Genomic DNA, 24,366 nt, shown 5'->3' on the forward strand with positions numbered 1-24,366 from the left:
TCGCTAAATTGCTAAGGCAATTGAACTCATGATCCTCCTGCCTCAGTCTCTCAAGCTGCTGGGGTTATAGGTGTGCACCACACTACACTAGTGGCCCCAGATCTTTTTAAACATTTTTTTGTGATAGGCTTTCCCTAAATTGCTGAGTCTGACCTTGAACTTGTGATCCTCCAGTCTCAGCCTCCCAAGTAGCTGGGTTACAGGTATGTACCCGCTCATGGTTAATTTTAACAGAGGAATGGCAGCAAGGATGAGTCCTACACAGTGGCTTCCAACAACAGGTAGCCAGATTATTTGACAGAAAAGATACCTGTTTCCATTCATCTTACTTGCAAATAGCTTTATCTATAAAAGAATTTTCTCTTTTGTTCTTCCCTCCTTTCTTACTTTGATGGCTTTCATCTTCATCTTCTTCATCTCGGTATTGAACGGGACCCTCTGAATCTGAGTCACTCTCCTTTTCTTCTTCTTCCTGCAGACACTGTGGTAGTTTAGGAATGATTGAGGTAGATGCCATATCTTCAACAAAAGCCAAAGGACAGCTTTGCTCCTCCTCTTCTTCATCGTCTGGACTAACAAATTCACATAATTATATTTTCTTTTCAGCAACAAAGATGCTGGTTTGCAAGACAAAGAACTGAAATATCTATGAGAAAGTTCATTAATGAAATAACTTAAAAATCCCTCCCTTGGCTTTAACGATGATGCTAAGGAGCTTTTTTTTTTTTTTTTTTGATGGTGCTGAGGATTGAACCCAGGGCCTTGTGCTCGCAAGGCAAGTACTCTACCAACTGAGCTATATCCCCAGCCCTGCTAAGGAGCTTTTTAATACCTATTAATCTAAAGGACTTTGGGTTCAAATCCCAGCTCTACCACTTATTAGTTATTGGTGCTTTCTAGAATTTGTCTATATTTATTCTCACAGGCCTACAGAGAAGATATCATTACCATTTACAGATAACCCAAGAAACAGAAAGATCAAGTAACTTATACTTCAACACACTAGGAATGGCAGAGCTGGGATTTGACTCCAGGGTTCTCTCTCCAGGTAAGGCAAGGCTCTTAGCACCATGAAATACACTTTTACCCTTGTATCATATAAAAGTAGTAATTTTAATTTTCACGTATATAAACATGTAATTTTTATGTCATCATGGAAATCTCCATGAAACAAAAAAAAGTTACAAAAATCACAGAGTAAAAAAAGTCCTTTTGGCAGAATATTCTTTGTACTTTATTCAAATTTTCTTTTTTAAGAAATTTTTCCCCCAATCACAGCTAAGAGTAAAGAAGGAAAAACAAGAGGAAAGCTTTAAAGGCACTCACACTTTCAGCATTTCAATAGTGATGGGAAGTGACCTGGTCCGACCCAGGGTACTGCTGTCCTCAGAAAAGTTGTCACTGTTCTCAAAGAGCAATGAATGAGCTCTGTGAGAACCCTCTAAAGGAGGAGTCGTGGGAAGGGGGCTGGTCAGGGCCTGCTGAATTCGAATATGTAGTGGGAGTGGAGGCAGCCTAGAGGATACATGGGGCTCGCCAAAGCTTTGGTCCAATATCCTCTTGGGGACTTCCTTTTTCTGATCTTCCTGCTGGGGAACCTCCTGGGCAAGATCTAAGGAAGGTGGAATCTCAACTTCTGGCACAAGTTGAAAAGTCTTAGGAGGGAATGGAGGAGACCGTGGGGGCTCTGGAGGTATATGGGTAGGCAGCGGAGGAGATGGAGAAGGAGGCGGGATCATCAGTACTGGTTCAGAGCCCACAGAACACGTATTCATCTCTCTTTGATCACTTGGTGTTTTTGTGTTGACGCCAGCAGCCAACTCTGAGGTGGATACCAAGGCTGACAGAATGCCTCTCTTAGGTGGTAAGGGTGGGGATGGTTTTGATAATATTGTACCACTGTTTATTGCTTGGGACAGTTCAGCTGGAAAAGAGAAAGCAACACTTTAATTTAACATCACTTTACAATGCTTTGAGAGGCCAGCCCAGGTATAAAATTAGAGCTGACCTCAGTCTTAAATCTTTCAAGCAAATTATATAATTTTATGGCTTTGTCATGCCTTATATCTTTTATTCTGAAACAAAATCTGTATTTATTCAGGCGGAGGGCCTAATAAATACAGGTGCAGGAAAACTCTGCTAAGTATCTTATTTTGTTGCCATGACAATAGATATGACAACTTTATAACTTGATGTTGGTATAAAGTTAATATGAATAGAGACAAAAAAAAAGCCAATTAACGACTCTTTTGTACAAGAGTACTTCATTAAGAAATTTAAACATTCAGAGAGCAATAATAATGTTTGTCTAAAAAACACTTTTTGGCATTCTTACCATATCTTGATAAATAATGATTCCTAGATATCTCAACTCTGTATTATGAAATTATAAATAAAAAATTTGTTTGTTTGTTTGTTGTTATTATTGAGACAGGTTTCATTAAGTTGCTGAGGGTCCTGCTAAATTGCTGAGGCAGGTCTTGAACTTGTGATCCTTCTGTCTGTGCCTCTGGAGTTGGTGGGATTATAGGCATGTGACACCATGCCTGGGTGACATCTTGAATTTTCATAGCAAATGCAAAGCCCTTTGAAGAAATTTAAGTGCTTTTCTATCCTTAATGTCATACTCTCCTTTTATCACCTGAGGTGATACCTGAGGTCACAGATGTTGGGTAACTACAAGGTGGCATGGACTCAGCTAGTATCCAGTCTCTGGTTATTAGACTACTACTTCATTCTCTGAATCTTTATTTGTGTTAGCACTTCTCCATTGTCCCTTTGTACTCCCATGTTCACTTCCCTTACACAATGGAATCCTTGATGGCAGGGCAACCCTTATATCCATCAGCATATCCACAGGGCTGTGCACAGAGTTTGGTACAAGTGGGTCCTCAGTATGTTTATTACATGAGATGCCCTTACCCTGTATCATGACAGTATATGTTCCTATTGATCCTCCCAAAGCCCACATTGACTCAGGCACTGATCCAACCCAGTCACTCCCTTGGGAGGGCTCCAAGGACATGTAAGAAGTGAATCTCACATAAAAAAGAAGTTAACCTTGCAAAATAATTAACAAATAGCTCTCTCTATCATCAACCTCTAATCATTCACCCGAATGCTTTATTTTAGTCCCATCCATTGTTCTCAAATGGTCTCTTAAGTGTTCCTGAAATAAAATTTTACTGTCCTAAATCTCATTCCATTGGGGATATTCAAAGTAAAAGGCTAGTTAATTCTATCTTTTGTTATTTGTTGATGCTACTGGAAATTGGACTCAGGGGTGCTCTATGACCCTAGCCCTTTTAATTTTTTATTTTGAGAAAGATCTAACTAATTATGCTAGCTTCAAACTTGTGATCCTTCAGCCTCAGTCTACAGAGTAGCTGGGATTACAGGTTTGTGCCACCATGTCCAGCTAGCAATCTATTTTAATAAGCCTGTTAGGTGATCTTGTTGAGAACACAAGTCTAGACAACAGTGTGAGAACACCAGTGTAGAGAAGAACTCTGGATCTGAGAGTTGAGTTTTGAGTTTTTGTCTCTCACTAACTACAACAGTGAAAGAATTACAAAGTCTTCCTGTTCTAATTGCCCTATCTATGTAACAGATAAAATCAGTTTACTACCGCACAAGGTGGTTTTGAAAATAAGTATAAGAAAGCTCTTCAAGTTCCTCAAAGATAAGTCACTGTGGCATTATCCATCTGAGTAGTGATAACAATAATAATCTTCATCCTGTTTTCATCTGGCTACTCCAACCTGTCATACTCATAATATATTCTAAACCTGTTTTTCAGGATTCCAGTCACTCCACCCAACTTGGTGATATTAGGTATTCAATGAGCATATTTTTTATTCATCTATTCAATCAGTAATAAGAACTTAAGTAGAAATAAGCCTATTATCATTTTTCCTGAAAAACTACATCTGTATTAGCTCTGAAGCACTTATGAAGCCCCTCCCTTTCTTGAAAGTTCGTTGAAGGTATACATTTATATAAAGAAAATAGACCTAAACAATACTGTAGATAAATGCAAAAATTTACTGATAAATAAAAATTTACTGATTACTTGCCCTGCTTTCTTTACCATGACTTATTTTAACATAAGAGTAGCATTCTTAACTTTCCCAAGATAAAACATGATTTTATCACAACAATTTAAATAATATCTTTGGCAGTTCCCATGAAGATACTATGCCAGGCACTGAATCACAAGTTACACAGTATCTACAAAATCATTGTTTTTATCTACTAGACTCACTCTACCACTGAGCTACCTACATCCCCAGCCCTTTTTAATTTTATTTTGAGCCAGGGTTTTGCTAAGTTGCCAAGGCTGGTCTCAAACTTGTGATCCTTTTGCATCAGCCCTCTGAGCAACTGGGATTACAGGCATCCAATGCTAGGTCCCAACTTCTTTTTTGGTGGTACCAGGGATTGACCCAGGGACAATCTACCACTGAGTCACTGATTCCAAGTCCTTTTTACTTTTTGAGACAGGCTGTCACTAAGTTTCCCAGGCTGACCTCAAACTTGCAATCCCTCCTGCCTCAGTCCCTCAAATTGCTTACAGGTGTGTCCCACCACACCTGGCAGGTCTGATTTTTTGACTGATAAGTATGCCTTGCTTTTGTAAGCTGTGGCATTATCCTAATTTTTTTCAGTTACATGCTACAGATAATTCCATGCAAGTCAAACCTGTTATGATCTTCACATATATGGTCCTTCAACTATATATATTTTTTGGAAATACTATTATAGAAAATAAATATTAGTCTTTCCATATATGACCTTAATTTTTTTTTAAACTATTTTGTACAATTGCATCATATGTTTGTTTTGGTTCTGGGGATTGAACCCAAGGGCACTTAAACCACTGAGCCACATCCCCAGCCCTGAACTTAATTTTAGTGATGTCTCCATTTGTCTCATTTTAAGAACTTTTCTTTATACTGAGGACATTCAAAGGACCAAGATAATGAACACTTTCAGTATGAATCAATATTATACCAGCTATCCAAATAAAATAACCATCTAAAACCAAATCCAACCAAACCAAAAACGTGAAAGCCCTGAACACTTACTTACCAATGACAGGGTTGCTATTTCTGTGAGCTGGTTTAGGGGGAGGAATAGGGGGCTGTTTGGCAGGGACCATATGAGTAAGGCTTGGGGTAGCAGTAGTGTTAGTGCTGACAGGAGCAGCAGGCAGAGTCCTGGGTGCTGGGGAAGGGGTAACAAAGGAATTAACAGTCTTTGCTAGGTTTGTGGCAGCAGTGGTGGCAGCAGGTGCTATGGTGGTAGAAGAGGCAGAGGAGATGGACCTTGCCAAGCTGCCAGAAGTGACATCCTTTGCTGACCCTTCACTTGCTTCATGAGATGAGGACAAGGGTCTTATAGGGGGAAGTAAAGGCTGTTTGGGTACATTCTCAGGTACAGACTCTGCTTCAGAATTCGGTTGGTTTCCAAATGAGCCTGTATAATAAAAGATACGATTACAGGGAGAAAATGACAAGTAAGAATGAAAAGGTAAACACATCTATGAATTTACAGTCAGCTTCATCAATTCTTCTACTTATAGATCAGTTTACAGGCTATAGTTCTCTATGTTTGCCACCTCAACAATTTTTTTTCCCCCCATACTGAGAACTGAAGCCAGGGGTGCTCTACCACTGAGTTACATATCCAGTCCTTTTTGAAATTTTTTTACTTTGAGATAGGGACTCAGTAAGTTGTCCAGGCTGGTCTTGAACAACATTCCTGTATCAGTCTCCCAAATAGCTGAGATTATAGGTATGTGCCACTGTGCCTAGTCACTCTCAGGAATATCAGTAAGAAAGGCTCAGTAAGAGGCTCATTATGGTGTTGGCTTTTTACACAAAGTGCCAGGCTATTGGAGGCACAGAAAAATTCCTTTGGTAGAGGAAGAAAAGTGTGTAGCCTGAAAAAGTGCCATTGAAATTTGATATTTAAAATCTTTTTCTCTGCTTAAGAATCACACATTTGGGGCTTGGGTTGTAGCTCAGTGGTAGAGCACTTGCCTAGCATATGTGAGGAACTGGGTTCAATTCTCGGCACCACATAAAAAAATAAAAATAAAAAAAAAATAAAATAAAATAAATAAAAAAGGTATTGTGTCCATCTACAACTAAAAATAAATTAATTAAAACAAAAAACAAAAAAGAACCACATATTTGCATGCCTGAAATCTGAGGCCGAGGCAGGAGGATTGCAAGTTAGAGGCCAACCCCTGCAACTTATCAAGTTCCTATCTCAAAATAAAAAGAGCCAGGGATGTAGCTCAATAGTAGAGTGCCCCTTGGTTCAATCCCCAGTACCATAAACAAGAGAGTGAGAAAGGGAAAAAGAATCACAAATTCACATATTTTGTGAAAAATTTGGGAGGGGGTAATTCTACTAAGTGTTCTAAGTAGTTAATAAATTCATAAAGAAGAATATAATTCTCCTTGAATTTTATTTCTTCTTATTTTCTCACAAACTTATGTTAAAAGGGAATGAAAGTATCTTACCTAGTTGTTTCTTTGGGTCCTCTTCTGGAATAAGACTGCTAAGACTTGCTATTCTTACTGGTTCTTCCTCTACTAGGACTGGACTAGAAGATCTGATGCTCCCTATGGGTGTGGTATGGCCATTCTTTAATATAGCATGATTTAACTTTCCTGGATCCTCACCACCTGCAAGGAGAAAAGAGAAAAGAGCTAAGTGGCAAAAGTTGGTATGGTCAGACTGGGAGAAGAGCTGGTAGTTTCTACATTCTCTTATCCTCTTGCCTCCCTCTTCCTGTTTTACTATATTATTTAGACCCAGGTTATCTGTATCCTTCTACAGATAGTACAAGTAATTCCTTTATAATAAATATGGTACTGCCTATTATATGTGAAGTACCTTTCTATAAGAATAAACGTTAAGTAATTACAATGCCATCAAGAGCTATATCATGTGAAGGTAAAGAAAAAAACCATTCTTTTGGGGTGGGAATGGGTTTGGGAAAGCTTCACAGAAAATGGTATCTAAACCAAGTCCTTGAAAGAGTAGAAACCTACCACATTGATGAAAGTCTACCTAGGATGAAGGAAATGTATAAAGATTGGAAATTATTTGACATGTTTGGAAGACTGGCAAGTATTTGGTTTGGTAGAACATTTTTGCACATAAGAAATGATTATGGGTATGAATGAATGGCCCACAAAAGCAGGATAATGAAGGATAATAAACACCATGAAAAAGAGCCTAGACTGAATATTGTATGAAACAAGAAGCCAGAGGATTAGAAGTAGTAGAGACATGATCAGATCCATCTTATAGATGGTTAGCTCTGAAAGCTCTGAGGAGGATAGATTACAGAAGGGCACTGACTGGAACAAGAAAAACAATAATAAGCTACTATCTGAATATACATGAGAAATACCAGAGTATGACTGAAGACAGTAGGAATGGAGTGCAAAAGGTGGAACTGATGGACAGATCAGAGGTAAACATAATACACATGACAATTTCCTACAACAAACCAGAGGGATCAGTGCTAAGCTTGAGACTATGGGAAGACCTGTAATGATCACCCACTGCTTTGAAAATCACAGGTAGGATTCTTCCTGGAGCAATTAGACAAATGTTCACAGTTCTAGCAGAGGTTTCCTAGACAGTATTGGAAGAGAGAGTTGAAAATACTGAGGGCTGGGGAGATAGCTCAGTCGGTAGAGTGCTTGCCTTGCAAGCACAAGGCCCTGGGTTCGATCCCCAGCACCGCAAAAAAAAAAAAAAAAAAAAAAAAAAAAAAAAGAAAATACTGAGGTTAAAGACTTAAAACTCTGTTTCAGCTAGTGCCACTGGGAATGGAACTAGCTTTTCTCTAGATCTTTATCCTTCTTTGCTTTCCATAATGAGATACGTTGAATAATTACCATTTTGATGTCTGACATATTAGTCAGTTAGTTCACTGAGTTCTCATAGACCAGACCCTCAACTCCTACTAAGAGATTAAACTGCCATTTTTCAGGCAGGCCCTTATAAGAGGTGGGGTTTAGAATAAAAGTAGAAGAGTCTCAGGCAAATAAGTAACAAGTAAAAATGTGCTTCTAAAGGTAAAGGTAGCTGGGTGCAGTGACCCATGCCTGTAATCCTTGGCAACTCAGGGGGCTGAAACAGGAGGATCATAAGTTTGAGGCGAGCCTGAGCAACTTAGTAAGATCCTGTCTCAAAATAAAAAGTAAAAAGGCTGGGGTTGTAGCTAAATGATAGAGTAAGCTGAGTTCCATCCCCAGTACTACAAAAAGAAAAAAGGGAGAGAGCAAGATAGCAACTATGCAAAAGTAGTTTAAGTTATTGCATATGCAAAAAGAAGAGAAATGAAATGCTATCAATATATGAAACTATAGTTTTACATTTATAATAAACTGTTTCATAAGAAAGTCCTGATATTATAAATAAGCAAATGAGCATTGAAATATAAAAACATGATTTTTGTGACAGAAAATTAGGGCAGCAACATGGGCATAGAGACAAGCTTGATCAAGAAAAGGAAGTCACAACTACTATTGCAGTTGGCAAAAAGTTGAAGAAGTATACAGAGACAAGAAATGCTTGCCCACGGATCCTTCACTCAGCTTCAGAGTTAAAGACCATGACCAGACACTTAAAGAGTGAATTTGTTTAAAAAGCCCCACCCCAAATACAGCAATCACAAAACAAAGAAAGAAAATTCAAATACCTAGTTAGACCCAATCAAAAACCAAGTGCAGAGACAGGCATATGCTATTCATTTGAAACTCACCCTGCTCAGGGTCTTCCAACAGTACCCCTCTTTTAACCAGCTCTTCTCTTGGTTTTCGCATAGATATTTTTCGCTCTAAAACTAACATTGAATTGGAAAACAGCACTCAGAAATGTGGCAGTTGAAAGGTCAACATTACTCTTAGCATTCTAGATCTACAGGTAAAAGAATAAAATGGTTCAAATTTCTAATTTTTTATTATTTATTTTTATGTTTTTGTGGTACTTGGAATTTAAACAAGGAATACTCTATCACTGAGCTATGCCCCCAGTCCTTTTTAATTTTAATATTCAGACAGGATCTTGCTAAGTTGCTGAGGATGGTCTTGAATTTATAATCCTCTTGCCTCAGCTTTCTGAGTAGCGGGGAATTACAGGTATGTGCCACCAATACTGTGTCTGGCTAAATTTCTTGTATTCTTAAGAAAGGAAAGAATAGGGAAACTAATTTCGATTTTTAAAATGTAATTTCTGAGGCTGGGGGTGTGTAACTCAGTGGTAGAGCACTTGCCTAGCATGTGTCAGGCTCTGGGTTCAATCCCTGGCACTGCCCAAAACCAAAAGAAACCAAAACCAACAACAAAACCACATTAATTTCTTTCACATCCTGTCCTACCAGGAAAGTATCATTTCCAAAAGGAAGTACTCTTAACAATTGTAGCTTAATTGAAATTTCAAAAGTAAGGCATTGATGGATGAACTTTGTGTTGAAGGAAGTAGGCAAAGTAAAAAAGCAGTAGCAGCCTAGATCTGCTGCTCTGCAGGAACTCCAGTAGCAGACAGATTTTAGAATAGATTTTAATCCCATCAAAATGCAAACCTGGAAAATGAGGCTACAGAATATAAGGATTAGTGAATGGTCATTTAGCTGTTTAAATTCTAAAAGATTAAACTCTTGTTTTCAATTAGGGGATTACAGGAGCTTGGGAAAAGATAAAAAAGTTGGGTGCTCCTAAAATAGAGAAATCTTTAACTCAGAACATAAATCTTAATATCTCACCTTCTGAGGTCTCTTTAAATTTATCACTACTTTTTTTTTTCCTCCATTTCCACGGTTTGAAGATCTTGCCAAAGCTAGAGAACTTGCTCTTTCTTTTGGTGGGAGGTGTTATGTCTCCTGCTTCTACACTGTCCATGACCATGCCTGGATCTGCGGTGGGCTGGCCTGCTTCTTCTGTTACATGGAGAAGAGAGAAGGAAGAGAACAGCCAATTAATTATTTCAGCATAATATCTAAAATGTCCCTTCCCTCTCTTCCTGTGGTAGTTGGAAAGGATCACGGCAAGAATAAACAATCATGCAGACAGTCAGACTCCTGACATCACATGGACACCAAATATTAAAATCCGTAATAGACAAATTACTAAAGGAACCAAACCAAGTTGACATCATTTTAAGGTAAAATTCAGCAAAATGATCAGATCCAGGTCAAAATCTTTCAAAGGCACACTCACACAAAATGTGGATGTCTTCCCAATATGTATGACATATCATGTCACTGAGCAGGGAATTCCATGGTTAGTGAGTTATTATTCTGTTAACACTGTCCTCTCTCTGCCCTTTTCAGTATTTAAAGTAACACATCCAGTGTTAACACCTTACTTAAATATGTTTAGCAGGCTTTCTCCCTTACAAAAAAGACTCAAGTTAGTTTTGGAGAATTGGAAGGTGTGTAGAATGAGGGATAGGTATAATAGAAAGGGTGTTTTTAAATGGAAGGAACTTTTTCAGAGAATAGAGTGAAATTCTAGTCTGCTTATCATGGTATCACTTTAGGGACAATCCTGATATTAAGGAGCTAATATGAAACACCTCATAAGATGTGTGCAGGATCAAAATGAAAGGCCATGAGTCCCTTTTAAAATAAAACATGCGGGCTGGGGAGATAGCTCAGTCGGTAGAGTGCTTGCCTTGCACTTGCCTTGGGTTCGATCTCCAGCACCGCAAAAAATAAATAAATAAATAAATAAATAAAATAAAACATGCAGGGTTTAGTTAGTTAGCTTAATGGTAGAGAAAGGAGCAGCCAAGGCAGGGCCAAGAAAAAAAAAAAAAAACCAGGAAGGCAACAAAAAAAAGCAGGAAGGCAACACAATACAGCTTTGCACTCCACCTACTGTCCCAAGGTTCTCTGGAGAAGTCTAGAGGGGAAGAAAAAAAGAGTTATGTGAAATAAGTGTCCTAGAATCAAAGTGGAACTGCTACTTCATAAGATTGCATCAAGGAATACATAATGTATTTCATGTTTATTAGAGGGAAATAACTCCTATTGGGGAGGTGGGGTGTAACATATATGCTACAAAAATTGCCTTCTTTTAATAATGTAGTTATTTTTTCCTAAGAGGAAATACAGATAAGCCTTAATTTTTCAGAAATTAGTGCCGAATTTGATCTTTTTTCAGTTGACACGTGGAAGTCTAGGGAAACTGATAAAGGCCAGATTTACACAATTAAAACTATCAATAACTGCAGTGATGACTGCTCATACCTTAGTGTGCTATACCCAGAAGACTTCCAGATCCTGATTACTGAAGTACAACAGAAGGAGATGACACAGGACAGTGACTCTTTTCTTTAGATGCATGATTTATTCAAGGGCATCATAGATCTCAACTGCATTAATTTTGTTACACAAAATGCACTAGAATCTGATGATAACATTAGACCATATTTAAAAAAGATTAGAGCTGGGGTTGTAGCTCAGGGGTAGAGCGCTTGTGCATGTCTGAGGTTTGATCCTCAGCACCACATAAAAAAATAAGTAAGTAAAATAAAGGTATCATCTCCATCTACAACTAAAAAAAATTTTTAAAAAGGTTAGTTATCAGCGATATCAGAACTTCTGACATTTCCCCTCAGTGGTACCCTGGAACAGACCCTGAGAGTGGCAATAGGGTGAACACCTGGTATTACTTTAAACACTTGGTATTTTAAGACAGTATCTTGTCAAGTATGAAATGTCAATGAGAACTGAAGACATTTCAGGGCATTCACAATGTCATTTTTTTTTCTTTAAGTACTGGGGATTGAATCCAAGGGTGCTTTACTACTATAACCCTCTTCCTTTTTATTTTTTTATTTTGAGACAGGGCCTCCCCATGTGGCTGAAGCCTCAATTCTCTTGCCTTAGTCACCTGAGTTGCTAGGATTACAAGTGTGCACAACTGTGCCCAGAGAACAATATATTTGTGTGTCATCTTTTTTTCATAAATTCAAAATGAGAAAAATGGTTGGGGATGTGGCTCAGTGGAGGAGTGCTGGACTAGCAGGTCCTGAGCCCTTAGCTTGATCCCCAGTGCTACAAATAAAAATGCAGAACAAAATTATGAAATCCTTTCAGATCTATTATGTCTTGCAGCATGTGAACTAGAAAAATATTTAGTTTGTATTAAAAAGTCCAATGTAGAGTCAGGCAGAGTGGTACATGCCTGTAAATCCCAGTGACTTGGGAGGCTAACACATAAGGATTTTATGTTTGAGCCAGCCCTGGCAACTTAGCTAGGTCCCATCTCAGAAAACAAAAACAAGCCAGAACAGTGACATATACCCCAGCAGCTAGGGAGGCTGAGGCAGGAGGATCTCCAGCTCAAAGTAAGCCTCTGCAACTTAGCAAGGCCCTAAGCAACTTAGTGAGGCTGTTTCTAAATAAAATATATTTTAAAAGGGGCTTGGATCCCCAGCACTGCAAAAGAAAGAAAGAAAGAAAGAAAGAAAGAAACAAATAAATAAATAAATAAATAACAAAGGGGCTTGGGGATGTGGCTCAGTGGTTGAGTGCCCCTGGATTCAATTGCTGATACAAAAAAAAAAAAAAAAAAGCAAAAAAGAGCTGGGAGATATTGCTCTGGTAGAGCACCTGTGTTCAATTCTTAGTATCACAATAATAAACAAATGAACAAGTAAACTTCCAGTGTGTATATGGATATATTTAGTCACATCTATCATTAAGAATAGCTCTCCTCTTTACATAAAGTCACTGAACACAAGTACTGAATACAAAAAAGAGAACAGTTTTTTCTTTGCTTTTGTATACAAATGTGCTTAATTTTCATATTTGTAAAACTCTGGTCTCATCAGTGGGGTTCAGCCACACCCAGTCTTGCCCCAGTTATTATCCCAACTCATTCATTCATATTTTTTATATTCTCCTTCCCTCCATACTTTCCACAACAAATAGAAAATTATTTCAATGACTCCCGACCTGTCTAAATACTCTGAATCAGTCCAACTGCCTTGTCCACATAGAGAAGCTCCAAGAGGTAAGACCTAGGAATCTGTTTTTAAAAATCTCTCCTGGGGCAAAAGACAGTTTGATGGTAGAGCACTTGCCTAGTAGATAACAGGTCCTGGGTTTGATCCCCAATATGGGCAGGTGGGGGAAATCTTACAGGTGGTTTTTAAAAAAAATTTGTTTAGGTAATGGGGACTGAACCTAGCTCAGTGTTCTACCACTGAACTCCATCCCTACCCCCTTTTATTTTTTATTTTGAAACAAGGTCTTGCTAAGTTGCTTAAGGATGTGCTAAATTGCCTGGCCTCAGCCTCTCAAACTACTGGGATTACAGGCATATGTCACTGCAACTGGCTATTTTTTATTTTTTATTTTTTTTAATTTTGAGACAGGTTCTAAGTTGTTTAGGGTTTAGATAAGTTGCAGGGGCTGGCCTTTAACTTGTGATTCCCTTGCCTCCAGAGTCACTGGGATTACAGGAGTGTGCCACTGGACCAGGCTATCTCCAGGTGATTCTTACGATAAATCAGATTTGTTAATCCAATCCTAGATTATTATCGGGAAATCTCATACATATTAAAAGACACAAATGGAGACATTTTCTGGCCATACATGCTTCTTTGTTGAAGAAAAACAAATTGGAAAATTATGGCATTATTACAGTGTTTCCTACTCAGCAAAGTATTGCCATAGAGGAACTGTGAGGTCTTTCTGGTGTTTCTAGTCTCAAATAGTTCAAAAGAAAAATAAGCAAAAAATTTCCAGTTATTTTTTCCAGATTTATATTATATGTTCCATGTGTACTTATAAAAAAGTATATTGTGCAGTTAATTGGATTTACTGTTCTAAATATGCCAATTAGGTCCAATGAATTAACTGAATTAGACAAATCATTAATATTTTTTCTGATTTGTTGTCTTCTTCTATCAGTTACTGGGAGAGGCACATTATTATGCTAATATCTCTTACTATGAAAGTAGATTTCTTTTCTTCTTCTTCCTCCTTTGGGGTGTTTGTGTGTGTGTGTGTGTTTTGCTAGGAACTGATCCCAGGGCTTCATACATTCTATGCAAGTGCTCTACCTCTAAGCTATAATCCCAGCCCTTTTTAATTTTTTATGAGCCAGAGTCTCCCTAAATTGCTAACTGACCTTGAATTTGCAATCCTCCTGCCTCAGCCTCCTGAGTGGCTGAATTACAGGCATATGCCACTAGGCCTGTTGCTTTCTATTCTTTAAAACTGATATTAGGTATATACAAATTCATATTTATTATGTTTTCCTGCCTTTTTATCAATATGAAATTTCTTCTATTGTTCTAGAAACATTTTTACCTTTTTTTTTTTTTTTTTTTTGGTCTACCCTGACAACAAAAGTGTTTAGTCCACTATATGGTAATGCAGTCAGTGGTACAGGCTTCCCTAGCGTGTGAAATGGTATGGATTGGATCCCCAGCACTGCAACAAATAGACAGACAGACATCTGATAGATAGCTGGTAGTTGTGGCCCCACCTATAATCCCAGCAACTCAGGAGGCTGGGGCAGGAGTTTGGAGGCCAGTTTTAACACTTTAGCAAGGCTCTATTTCAAATAAACAACGTTGGGGGTGTAGTTCAGTGGTAAAGCACCCCTGGGTTCAACCCCCAGTACCAAAATAAGTATGTAAAATAAAATAAAATCACAGAATTAGCATATGACCTAAAAAGAGACAACCTTAGTCAGGCATGCTGGAACATTGCTGTAATCCCAGCAATTGGGGAATCAGAGGCAGGAGGGTTGTAAGTTCAAGACCAGCTTCAGAAACTTAGCACAGCCTGATGTAACTCAGCGAGATCCTGACTCAAAATAGAAAATAAAAAGGGCTGAGAATGTGACTCAGGGTTAACCTTCCCTGGGTTCAATCCCCAGTACCCATCCCCCAACAAAAGAGACAATCTTACATTCCAGTGTTTCTATTAAAGTCCTTTTTAAAACTAATTTGTCATCCAGTTATAATTACTTCAAATTTCATAAGGTATTTTATAAATTCTTTATTCACTTCTTTTGGGGGGATTAAATTTGTACTTAAATTGCATGTAGCAATGATTCAGACTGTTGTTTATTATTTTTGCATCAGATTACTGATTCTTATATATAAATCATATCCTGTATTTAGAATCTTTCTTCACTCATTGCTATGCACAATATTTCTTCAGACCTCACTTCAAATTCAGACTGATTCTTCCTGTTGCTGATAAGTTGAACTCCTAAGCACTTCTTATGGAGTCTACTCTGGGAGTGGATCTAGAAATCCAACTTTTAGCTCTTTGAGATCAATACTTAAAATTGTTTAAAATGAAATGTTGATAAAGTCTCACCCACTCTTTGCTTAGATGTCTGCTGAAAGAAATAAATCTTAACTTGTAAAAGATGAAAGATATAAGAAAAAGGTTTATAAAAGAAGATGCTGAGTATCATTATTCCTAGTGAAAAGAGTAAATTATCTACAGAGCAACATTATGACAACACCAGAAGGAAATCACAAGAACTTGATTTCACCAAATGTCTTATATATGAAGAGTGGGATCTTCAAGAATTAAATGATAATGTGGAGATATACTCAGATTGGGAGACTAAAGCAGGAGGATCTCAAGTTCAAAGCCAGTCTCAGCAACTCAGCAAGGTCCTAATCAACTTAGCAAGACCCTGTCTCTCAATAAAATAAAAAAATGGCTGTGGATGTGGCTCAGTGGTTAAACACTCCTGGGTTCAATCTCTGGTACCAAAAAAAGGGAAAAAAACAGAACAAAACAAAACAAAAACTGTTTCTACAGTACTTAATAATCCTAGGTTAAAAATAAAATAAATTGCAGGCTGGGGATATAGCTCAGTTGGTAGAGTGCTTGCCTTGCAAGCACAAGGCCCTGGGTTCAATCCCCAAGCACAGCAAAAAAAATATAAATAAATAAATAAATAAATAAAATTAATATGTTTTATATATATATATATCATCTAAACTATGATAAAATATGTTAAAAAGAAAACAGAAGGAACTGAAATCAAAATGTTAATAGAAACAGCTGGGCACAGTGGCACAGGCCTGTAATCCCAGTTATTCAGGAGGCTGAGGCAGGAGGATCCCAAATTTGAAGTAGACAGGGCAATTTAGCAAGACCATACCTCAAAATAAAAACACAATAAAAAAGAATTATTTACCACACACACAATTTTTTTTTGTGTGGGGGTGGGTACCAGAGATTGAACTCAGGGGCATTCAACCACTGAGACACGTCCCACTGAATGGCTTAGCGCCTTGCTTTTGCTAAGACTGGCTTTGAACTCATGATCCTTCCGCTTCAGTCTCTCAAGCTGCTGGGATTACAAGCATGCATCACCACACCTGGCTTGATTTTTATTTTGAGACAGGGTCTCACTAGGTCGCTTAGGGCCTTGCAAAGTTGCTAGCCTTGAACTTGCAATCCTCCTGCCTCAGCTTCCAGAATGGCTAGTATTACAGATGAGTGCCACTGAACCCAGCTGTCCTTTTAATTTTTTGAGACATGGTCTATCTAAATTGTCCAGGCTAGAATCAAAATTGTAATCCTACTGCCTCAACCTCCCAAGTACTTAGAGGTATGTGCCACTTGTTCCTGGCTACAACCAATTCTTAAGTCACCCATGTTGGACAGCCAGGTTTGGCCCAGGCAGCAGAAGTCCACAGAAAACTTAAATTTTCACTATATTTGGTAATAAGGTGACAAAATTATTGGATTGGTATAAAATCTACAAAAGGTACCTTATCAGGTTACATTTTTTTAAACTATAACTTTTAAATTTAATTAACGTATACTAAGTGTACATATTAATAGGGTTCAGTATGATATTGCCATACATTTATAGAGTATGCATTGATCAAATCCAATCTTCCTTTATGCAGTACCTTCAATGTAAATCAGAACATGATTTTTGTTTTTTTATGGTGCTAGGGATGAAATCCAGAGCCTCATATGTGCAAAGCAGTGATCTACAACTGAAGTAAATACCTAACCCTCCTTATTAAAAGATGTTTAGATTTAAAGTATACAAAGTCCTCTCATTTTCCCCATAAAAATGTAATCGGTTAATGTTATTTGTCCAGAATTTTAAAATAGTTTTGTTCAACAATAAACATATTTCAGTATCAAGAAGTGCTGAGTATTTTTATAATTGAAGGATTTTTGTCTGTTTAATAGAAATAGATCTTGCTATAAAAAGCATTTTCAGAGCTTCAGAACTTTGCAAATAGAGAACATTAATTTACGGTACTTACACAACTGTACTTACTCATTTTTGCTAAAAGGATTATTATTGGATTTGTAGAATTGTTTCAAAACGCTGCAATGAAATTACAGAACCTAAATCTGTCACTTATGAACAAAGCAGCCTTTATCTAGAGGAGGCCCACAATTCTCCTGGAAATCTTGCATAGCTCTTACCCTTACGGATTAGAAAGAGGGCAAAGCATTCAAGAGAAGACAAAGAGAAGGCCCCTGTCTCTCTCTGTATTTGTAAGTAAGATTAGTTCTGAGATTCCATCTCTGGAAAAAGAGAGTTTTCTACCATAAATGCATCAAGAAGTGATGCTGGATGGGGATGTAGCTCAGTGGTGGAGCACTTGCCCAGCATGTCTGAGGCTCTGGGTTCAATGCTCAGCACCACAGAACGAAAAAGGGGGAAAAAAAAATGTGATCTGCTTTAATCTTGGCAACTTGATGTGTACAATTTTTTGATAAAAATTATAAGCAGAGGATAGTCTCTACAGTAAGAGGTTAAAGTATAAGCTATTCTCTCATGGGAACACAGGATTGTATACATCTACAACTAAAAAGATTTTTAAAAAGGAGAATGCTTTGATAAATCTTTTAAAATGTACAACTATTTCAGATTTCTTTTTATGTTATAAATTTTTCAACTAAAAAGCAAACCTTTTAAAATACATTTTTTTTTTTTTTTTTTTGGGGCCCTGGGGATTCAAACCCAAGGTTTCAAATATGCTAGGCAACATCCTACCACTGAGCTACATCCCCAGTCCACAAGCAAACTTCTTGAGAGCACAGACATAAATTATGCCTATACAGAGTCCTTTATGTCATTCACAGTGCCTTGAAATAATTAGAAATTGATTTGAGATGGCTGTGCACACCTGTAATCCCAGTTACCTGAAGGCTAATGCAGGAGGATCAAATCTTTGAGGCTAGTCTGGGCAATTTAGCAAGACCCCATCTCAAAATAAAAAAAGTTGGAAATGGAGGTCAGTGGTAAAGTGCCCCTGGATTCAAACCTCAATACCAGAAAACAAAACAACTTAATATATTCATTCATGTAATTGAACTGTTTGCCTAACCAACTACCATTAATTTCAAAGCTCAAAGTGCTATATTATAGGTCCAGAATATCAAACAAAGAATTTACGTTTTAATTTACTTTGTCATTCCAAAGACCATAGTAAGACTTTCTAAACACCTGCCCACTGGAAATAGTTTTAAATTTCATTAAGAAACTGCTGTGCTTACATTGCCCCCAACATAGTCAATGTTAAACCTTCATAAACTAATCCTGATTTGCTCAAAATAGAATACATTTTGAATTACAAATAGTATTATAATGGAGCCGGTGCATTAAAATTGCATAATGATACCTACTAATTATTTACATACAGGAAACAATAAAAAAATTAAATCCAGAAAGAATATAAAAATCACAGTTGGGTTCCTAAGTGATTTTTATTTCTTCCTTAAAGATCTTTCATCAGGGCTGTTGGTAGGCGAAAAATTGATAAACTTGATCTTTATCTACTCATGAAATGTTTCATATAGTGTATAAAGATTAGATGGGAAGTTCTTATAAATACTACCATCCATCACTAAATTGCATCTGTTTAACAATTCAGTATTTTTCAAAATTTTTTCATTTTTGTCCCATATATAAATGTCTAACATTATTAGAGTATTTGGAACTAATTTTTCGAGTAGAAACCACCCGAGAATTTAGTGGTTCAAAAGCAAGTTATTTACCAAATTATTATCAAACAGAGGAGAGTGTTTAATTCCAAGAAGCAGTAAAATGTCATCATAGGCTCACAGAGGTGGAGACATCTCTATTTTTAATTTCATTTCTTAAACTGAGCAATGGTCCCAGAGGGTTCTTTACATTTTTCTCTGTATGTCTATCTATAAAATATTCCTTTTTCTTTTTGGTGGTGCTGGGGATTGAACCCAGGGCCTTCTACATGTGAGGTAAGTACAATATATCCTATACTATATTGAGCCCCAATATTCCATTTTTTAAAAGTGAGCTATTAAATTGATAAAGACCCAGTCCTGGTGATCAAAGTAAAGTGAATGGAAGTCCTGACTTTAGTGCCAAATATCTGTTTCTGAATAACTCACTTTGTGATCCATGTGCATCAATTTGAGTAATATGTGAAAAATGTTTTTGTAGATATTTAATTGGGATGTTCACAAGTTAAGATATTACCTTTAGAAACTAAATATCACATAAAATGGTAATACATTTAGGGAATGTTATCTGTGTTCTCACACTTTTATATTTTCCTTTAGTTACAACCCTTTTTATTTGAGAGAAAAAAAAGAAACATAGGACTGAACGTATTTTCTGCTGCTTCATAAATCAAAATGAAGGTATAACTTTTTCTTAAATAGTATAGTGTCCAGAAATGATTTATAGGCTTTCTTCTGCCTTGCTTATATTTTGCAATTCTTTAGTGAACATTCACTTAAAACTTGTTTCTCAGTTTATGATAATCATCTTATATATAAAACCCTACAAGGTTAGGAAAATGAGCTTGCAGTGACAATGGACAAGATTTTCAGCTTTGAAACTCTGCAGTACACTTGCAATGATCAGCTTGGTCTCTAGCTATCTCAAAAAAGTTTACTTACTTGGAAAATGTATAAGCGAGTCTAAAAAATTAACTCTGTTCTTTAAAATGGTCCTGTCACATATAACAATTGGCTATGGATTACAAAAGACTAGTAAAATACCTGTGAATTCTAAATAAGAGTTCTGGTAGCACTGATCTTCTACGAGGCAAGAAATTAACAAGTAACTTCCTAGCAATATAATATAAAAAACTCCAGTGAGACCAAGTGGAACAAAACTGTGAGTGGGAAATTAATATAACTGAATGAAAATAATAAGTTTTCATTCATTTTTCACAAACTTATAAATGCTTCAAAGTTATGAACATCAAAATTTTTGCATTCAAATTCCTATGAAATACTCAGCTTCACCTGTAAATCTGTCTTGCCTGTGTCAAGATTTTCTGTTTCTTTGCCTTCTATTACTCACCAACTGCATCTGGATTTACCGGTCTGGAGACATCAGCTTGCCCCATGATTATACTGTTTGATGTATCTCACCACAACAAACTGTCCCGGACAAAAGCAAACTTCTCTTTAAAAGATAAATCCACAAAAGGAGGGAAGCTGAAATCCTTTTCTCAGTGTCACTGCCAAAAGTCAGGAAGTGGCATGAGGTCAGTTAATCTGCTGGAGTTTCTTTCCCTGTACCCCAGCTTGGACACTTGTGGTTCTTACAAATATGTCTTCATGCTGGCGCGCTTCACACAGGAATGCCTGTCATTCCAGAGTGCACACTCCGTAGAGACCAAGTGCGGAAGGGGAGGAGACTACCAACCACATTCAAGCTGCTAAGCTACAAAGCCCAAAAGCCCACACCTCCTTTTCCTGATTTTGAGTTTGGTTAGAACTCTCCAGGCTCAGAGCCATGGAAGAAAGCGAGTCTGCTCAAGAGTACACACAAAAAATTATAAATTTAATCACAAACCCCCCATCAGGGTGGTTATGAGTAGCAGGCTAATGGGAGTCCATTAGGTATAGGTTTACTTCAAAAGCATCTGATTGTTCTGGCACTTCACTGCATTATGTATGAACAGTGTTATTCCCCTTTTCCCTGCCCATATTGTGAAATGTATATTTGCTCATCTTCCTTTCCTGGTATACACTTCCTACATTCCTTGCAAACTCCAAAGTAGTAGCTTTTTTTTTTTTTTCTTTTTTTTTTTTTTAATAATTGACAGGTAACTGGCAGCCCTAGGTAGCTTCAGGATGGGGGCTAGTCACCAGAAAGACTAAGGTCAGATTAGACAGTTGGAACTTTCAGTCTCCCTCCCCCAAATTACTCCCAGGAGGTGAGAGGGGCTAAGGTTAAGTTGATCATCAATATCCAGTGAGTTAATCAATCATGCCTATGTAATGAAGTCTCAATAACCCCAAAAGGACAGAATTCCAAGGAGCTTTTGAGAGCTGAACACATGCAGGTTCCTGGAGGATAGCCCAGAGAAGACATGGAGGCTCAACACCACTTGTCCCCAAATTTTACCCTATTCATCTCTTCATTCTGGTGTCATTGGTATCCTTCGTAATATCCTTTGTAATAAAACAGTAAATTGTAAATGTCAATGTTTCCCTGAGTTCTGTGAGCTGTTCTAGGAAAATAATGTTTCCTTAGGGGGGTGATTTTAGAAGAAGTACAGGTAAAACAACTTAGGGTCTGTGACTGGCTCCTGAATGGGGGGATGATCTTGGGGACTGAACCCTTAACTCATGGAGTATGAAGCTATCTCCAGGTAGACAGTGTCAAAACTGAATTCAATTAGAGGACACCTACCTGGTTGTTCCTGTAGCACTGCCCACTTGGGGGAGCCACCCCTCCTTCACATGTTATGAGAGTAGAGTTGGAGAAACTAAGTTTGGATTTTTTTCCCCTAAGTTCTCAGACCTTCAAATTCATATGTTGAAATTCCAACTCCCAAATGACGGTGACAGAGGAGGTGGAGTCTTTGGGAAATAATTAGGTCATGACAGTGGAGTGCTCATGAATGGGTTTAATGCATTACAGAAAAGTTTTCAGAGAGCTTTCGAGCTCTTTTCCCCAAGTGGAGGGTAAAAAAAAAAAGACAGCAAAAGGGCCATCACATCATCTTCCAGGTGCCTTGATGTTGGATCTAGATGAAAAAGCTCCATATAATAAAATTTTAATTTTTAGCCACAAACTATGAATTATTTCATTAATACCTGATGGTAAAAGAGGGACTTTTTTGGGGGGGTGCGGGGGGCAGGGGCAGTGTACCAGGATTGAACTCAGGGGCACTTGACCACTGAGCCACATCCCCAGTCCTATTTTGTATTTTATTTAGAGACAGGGTCTCACTGAGTTGCTTAGCGCCTCGCTTTTGCTGAGGCTGGCTTTAAACTTGTGATCCTCCTGCCTCAGCCTCCTGAGTCACTGGGATTACAGGTGTGTAGGGCCTGGCTAAAGAGGAACCTTTTTGAGCACTATATTAACAAGTTTTACACTTTATTTCATTTCATCATCACCAAACTCAACCTGTATCTTGAGGGATGTATTATTTACCCTATTTTCAGATAAGAAAATTAGGACTAGTGAGGCTAAATCTTGTGTTTCACATCATCAAATTTCTAAGTATTAAGGCCCAATATTCCTTCAAAAGACATCCACCAAAAGATGTAGCTTTTGGCTTAAATTTTTGTTCTCCAAGAGATCTCAGATTCTAGTATCTGAACTTTGCCTCTCCTTGGTACATTCTCTTTTCTCTCCTTAACCTAATTAATATTACCAGTTTTTAATAAAAAAAAAAAATAACAAGTGACAAATAAGAAAATGACAATGCTAAGGCACTGACAGGGGGGAAAAGTAGAAACACTGATCCAACCAAAGAATGACCATCACCTTGGAACTCAGTTGCTTATATTTATTAGCCTAAAAGCAGACCATGAACAACCAAAGTTTCCACTACTGTAAACAGGCATGCAAAGGGTGGAAAATGCTTTGGCACCCAGGAGGTGCTCAACATATTATAATTATTCAACATCATTATCGCTATCATCATCACAGAGCCAATATAAGCACATGAGCTTTGAAGTCAGACTGAAATTTTAATTCCAGTTCTTTTATCACTTACATCTGTTAACATTAGTTCAATCACCTCTCAGAGCCTCGGTTTTTCTTTTCCCTCTCTCCCTCCCTCCCTATTTCTGGGAGCTAGGAACTGAACTTAGAGCCTCACACATGTATACTTTCTACCACTGAGCTACATACCCAGCCCCTGAGTCTCAAGTTTTCTAACTTATGCAAAGAACACAGTAATAGTTTCCAGTATAAGGCAGATGTGAGAATTCAATGATAATAAAGTGCTTTAAAATGTGCCTGGTATGGAAAACACTCAGTAAATACAAGAAAGAATCACAATTTACTGTAAAAAGGCAAATCAATAAAGGAGAGGCAAGTTCAGGAGCAGTCAGGTAACACAAGGCAAAAACAGAGATTAGTCAGAAAAAGAAGAAGATGGTATTTATGTTGAAGAGTGCCAGGAATAGAGAATGGAAGAAACGTGGTTCCAAACAACCTCAGAGTTGCTGTGAAACTCTCACTTTTGTGGAGTAAAATGGTATGTTCACTTGCTTTGCAAGTAGTAACAAAGGAGACAAATTTGTCCTATGAATGTTCACATCAGCCCTCTTATAATCACTACTATTAGGTTTAAAATTTTCAGCAGAAAGCATTTGTACTTTATGTGAAATATCCTGAAACAAAGGGAGGGCTACTGGAATCACTGGATGCTTGTGCCACTTTTGCCAAATAATACTGGTTTCTTTCTGTGGCAGGCTCACTAGATACAAAAACAAAAAAACAAACAAACAAAAAAAAACCAAAAATGCTTCCTGTTTTAAATATTGTAACTGTTCCCTGTCTTACTCCCACTTCCAGAATGCAACATGGCTTACCAATGGAAGAAAGCAGAGGTGTTGGAGTAACATCTGACTATGTAAAATTTCAGATTTCCTATTTACTGATTAAGGGACTCTACGATTTATTTAACTCAAACAGCCTTAAGTCCTCATATCTGTTAAAAAGAAAACTTGCTTATAGGGTTGTTAGGACTAAACTAAGAGAAGACTCTGGTGACTGAAGGTGCTTAATATATTTGCCTCCCTCCCTTTCCATTTAATTTTTTTTCTTTTGTACCAGGGATCAAACCCAGGGGCACCTAACCCCTGAACCACATTCTCAGTCCTTTTTATGTTTTATTTTGAAGCAAGTTCTTGCTAAGTTGCTTATAGTCTTGCTAAATTGTGAAGGCTGGCCTCAAACTTGTGATTCTCCTGCCTCAGCCTCCAGAGTCACTGGGATTACACCTTATCTGCCCAACACCTTATCTGTTTTCAAGCAACTAATTTCTTTTGTGTTCATTAGGAGAAAAACATGTTTCAATCATTTTGTAAGTTCATTAAACCAGATCTTATTATTGCTATGAATAAGC

General features: G+C 37.6%; 1 protein-coding gene across 8 annotated transcripts in view; it reads right to left on the reverse strand.

The window, feature by feature from the left end:
* Phactr4 (phosphatase and actin regulator 4) overlaps positions 1–24,366 on the reverse strand; it is an 89,847-nt gene that overhangs the window by 20,404 nt on the left and 45,077 nt on the right. For 4 of the 8 annotated variants that reach the window (XM_047547663.1, XM_047547634.1, XM_047547671.1 and 1 more), the window contains 6 exons: positions 9,794–9,967; positions 8,795–8,875; positions 6,534–6,698; positions 5,092–5,478; positions 1,327–1,924; positions 388–572 (listed from right to left, as the gene is read on the reverse strand). In XM_047547663.1, coding sequence (XP_047403619.1) covers positions 388–572; positions 1,327–1,924; positions 5,092–5,478; positions 6,534–6,698; positions 8,795–8,875; positions 9,794–9,967 — 1,590 coding nt within the window. Of the gene's footprint in view, positions 1–387; positions 573–1,326; positions 1,925–5,091; positions 5,479–6,533; positions 6,699–8,794; positions 8,876–9,793; positions 9,968–10,906; positions 10,935–20,351; positions 20,637–24,366 lie in introns of those variants that run through there. The other 4 variants (XM_047547686.1, XM_047547645.1, XM_047547638.1 and 1 more) reach the window with 4 other exon arrangements.

Source organism: Sciurus carolinensis, chromosome 1, assembly GCF_902686445.1.
Source record: "Sciurus carolinensis chromosome 1, mSciCar1.2, whole genome shotgun sequence".
Taxonomy (NCBI): domain Eukaryota; kingdom Metazoa; phylum Chordata; class Mammalia; order Rodentia; family Sciuridae; genus Sciurus; species Sciurus carolinensis.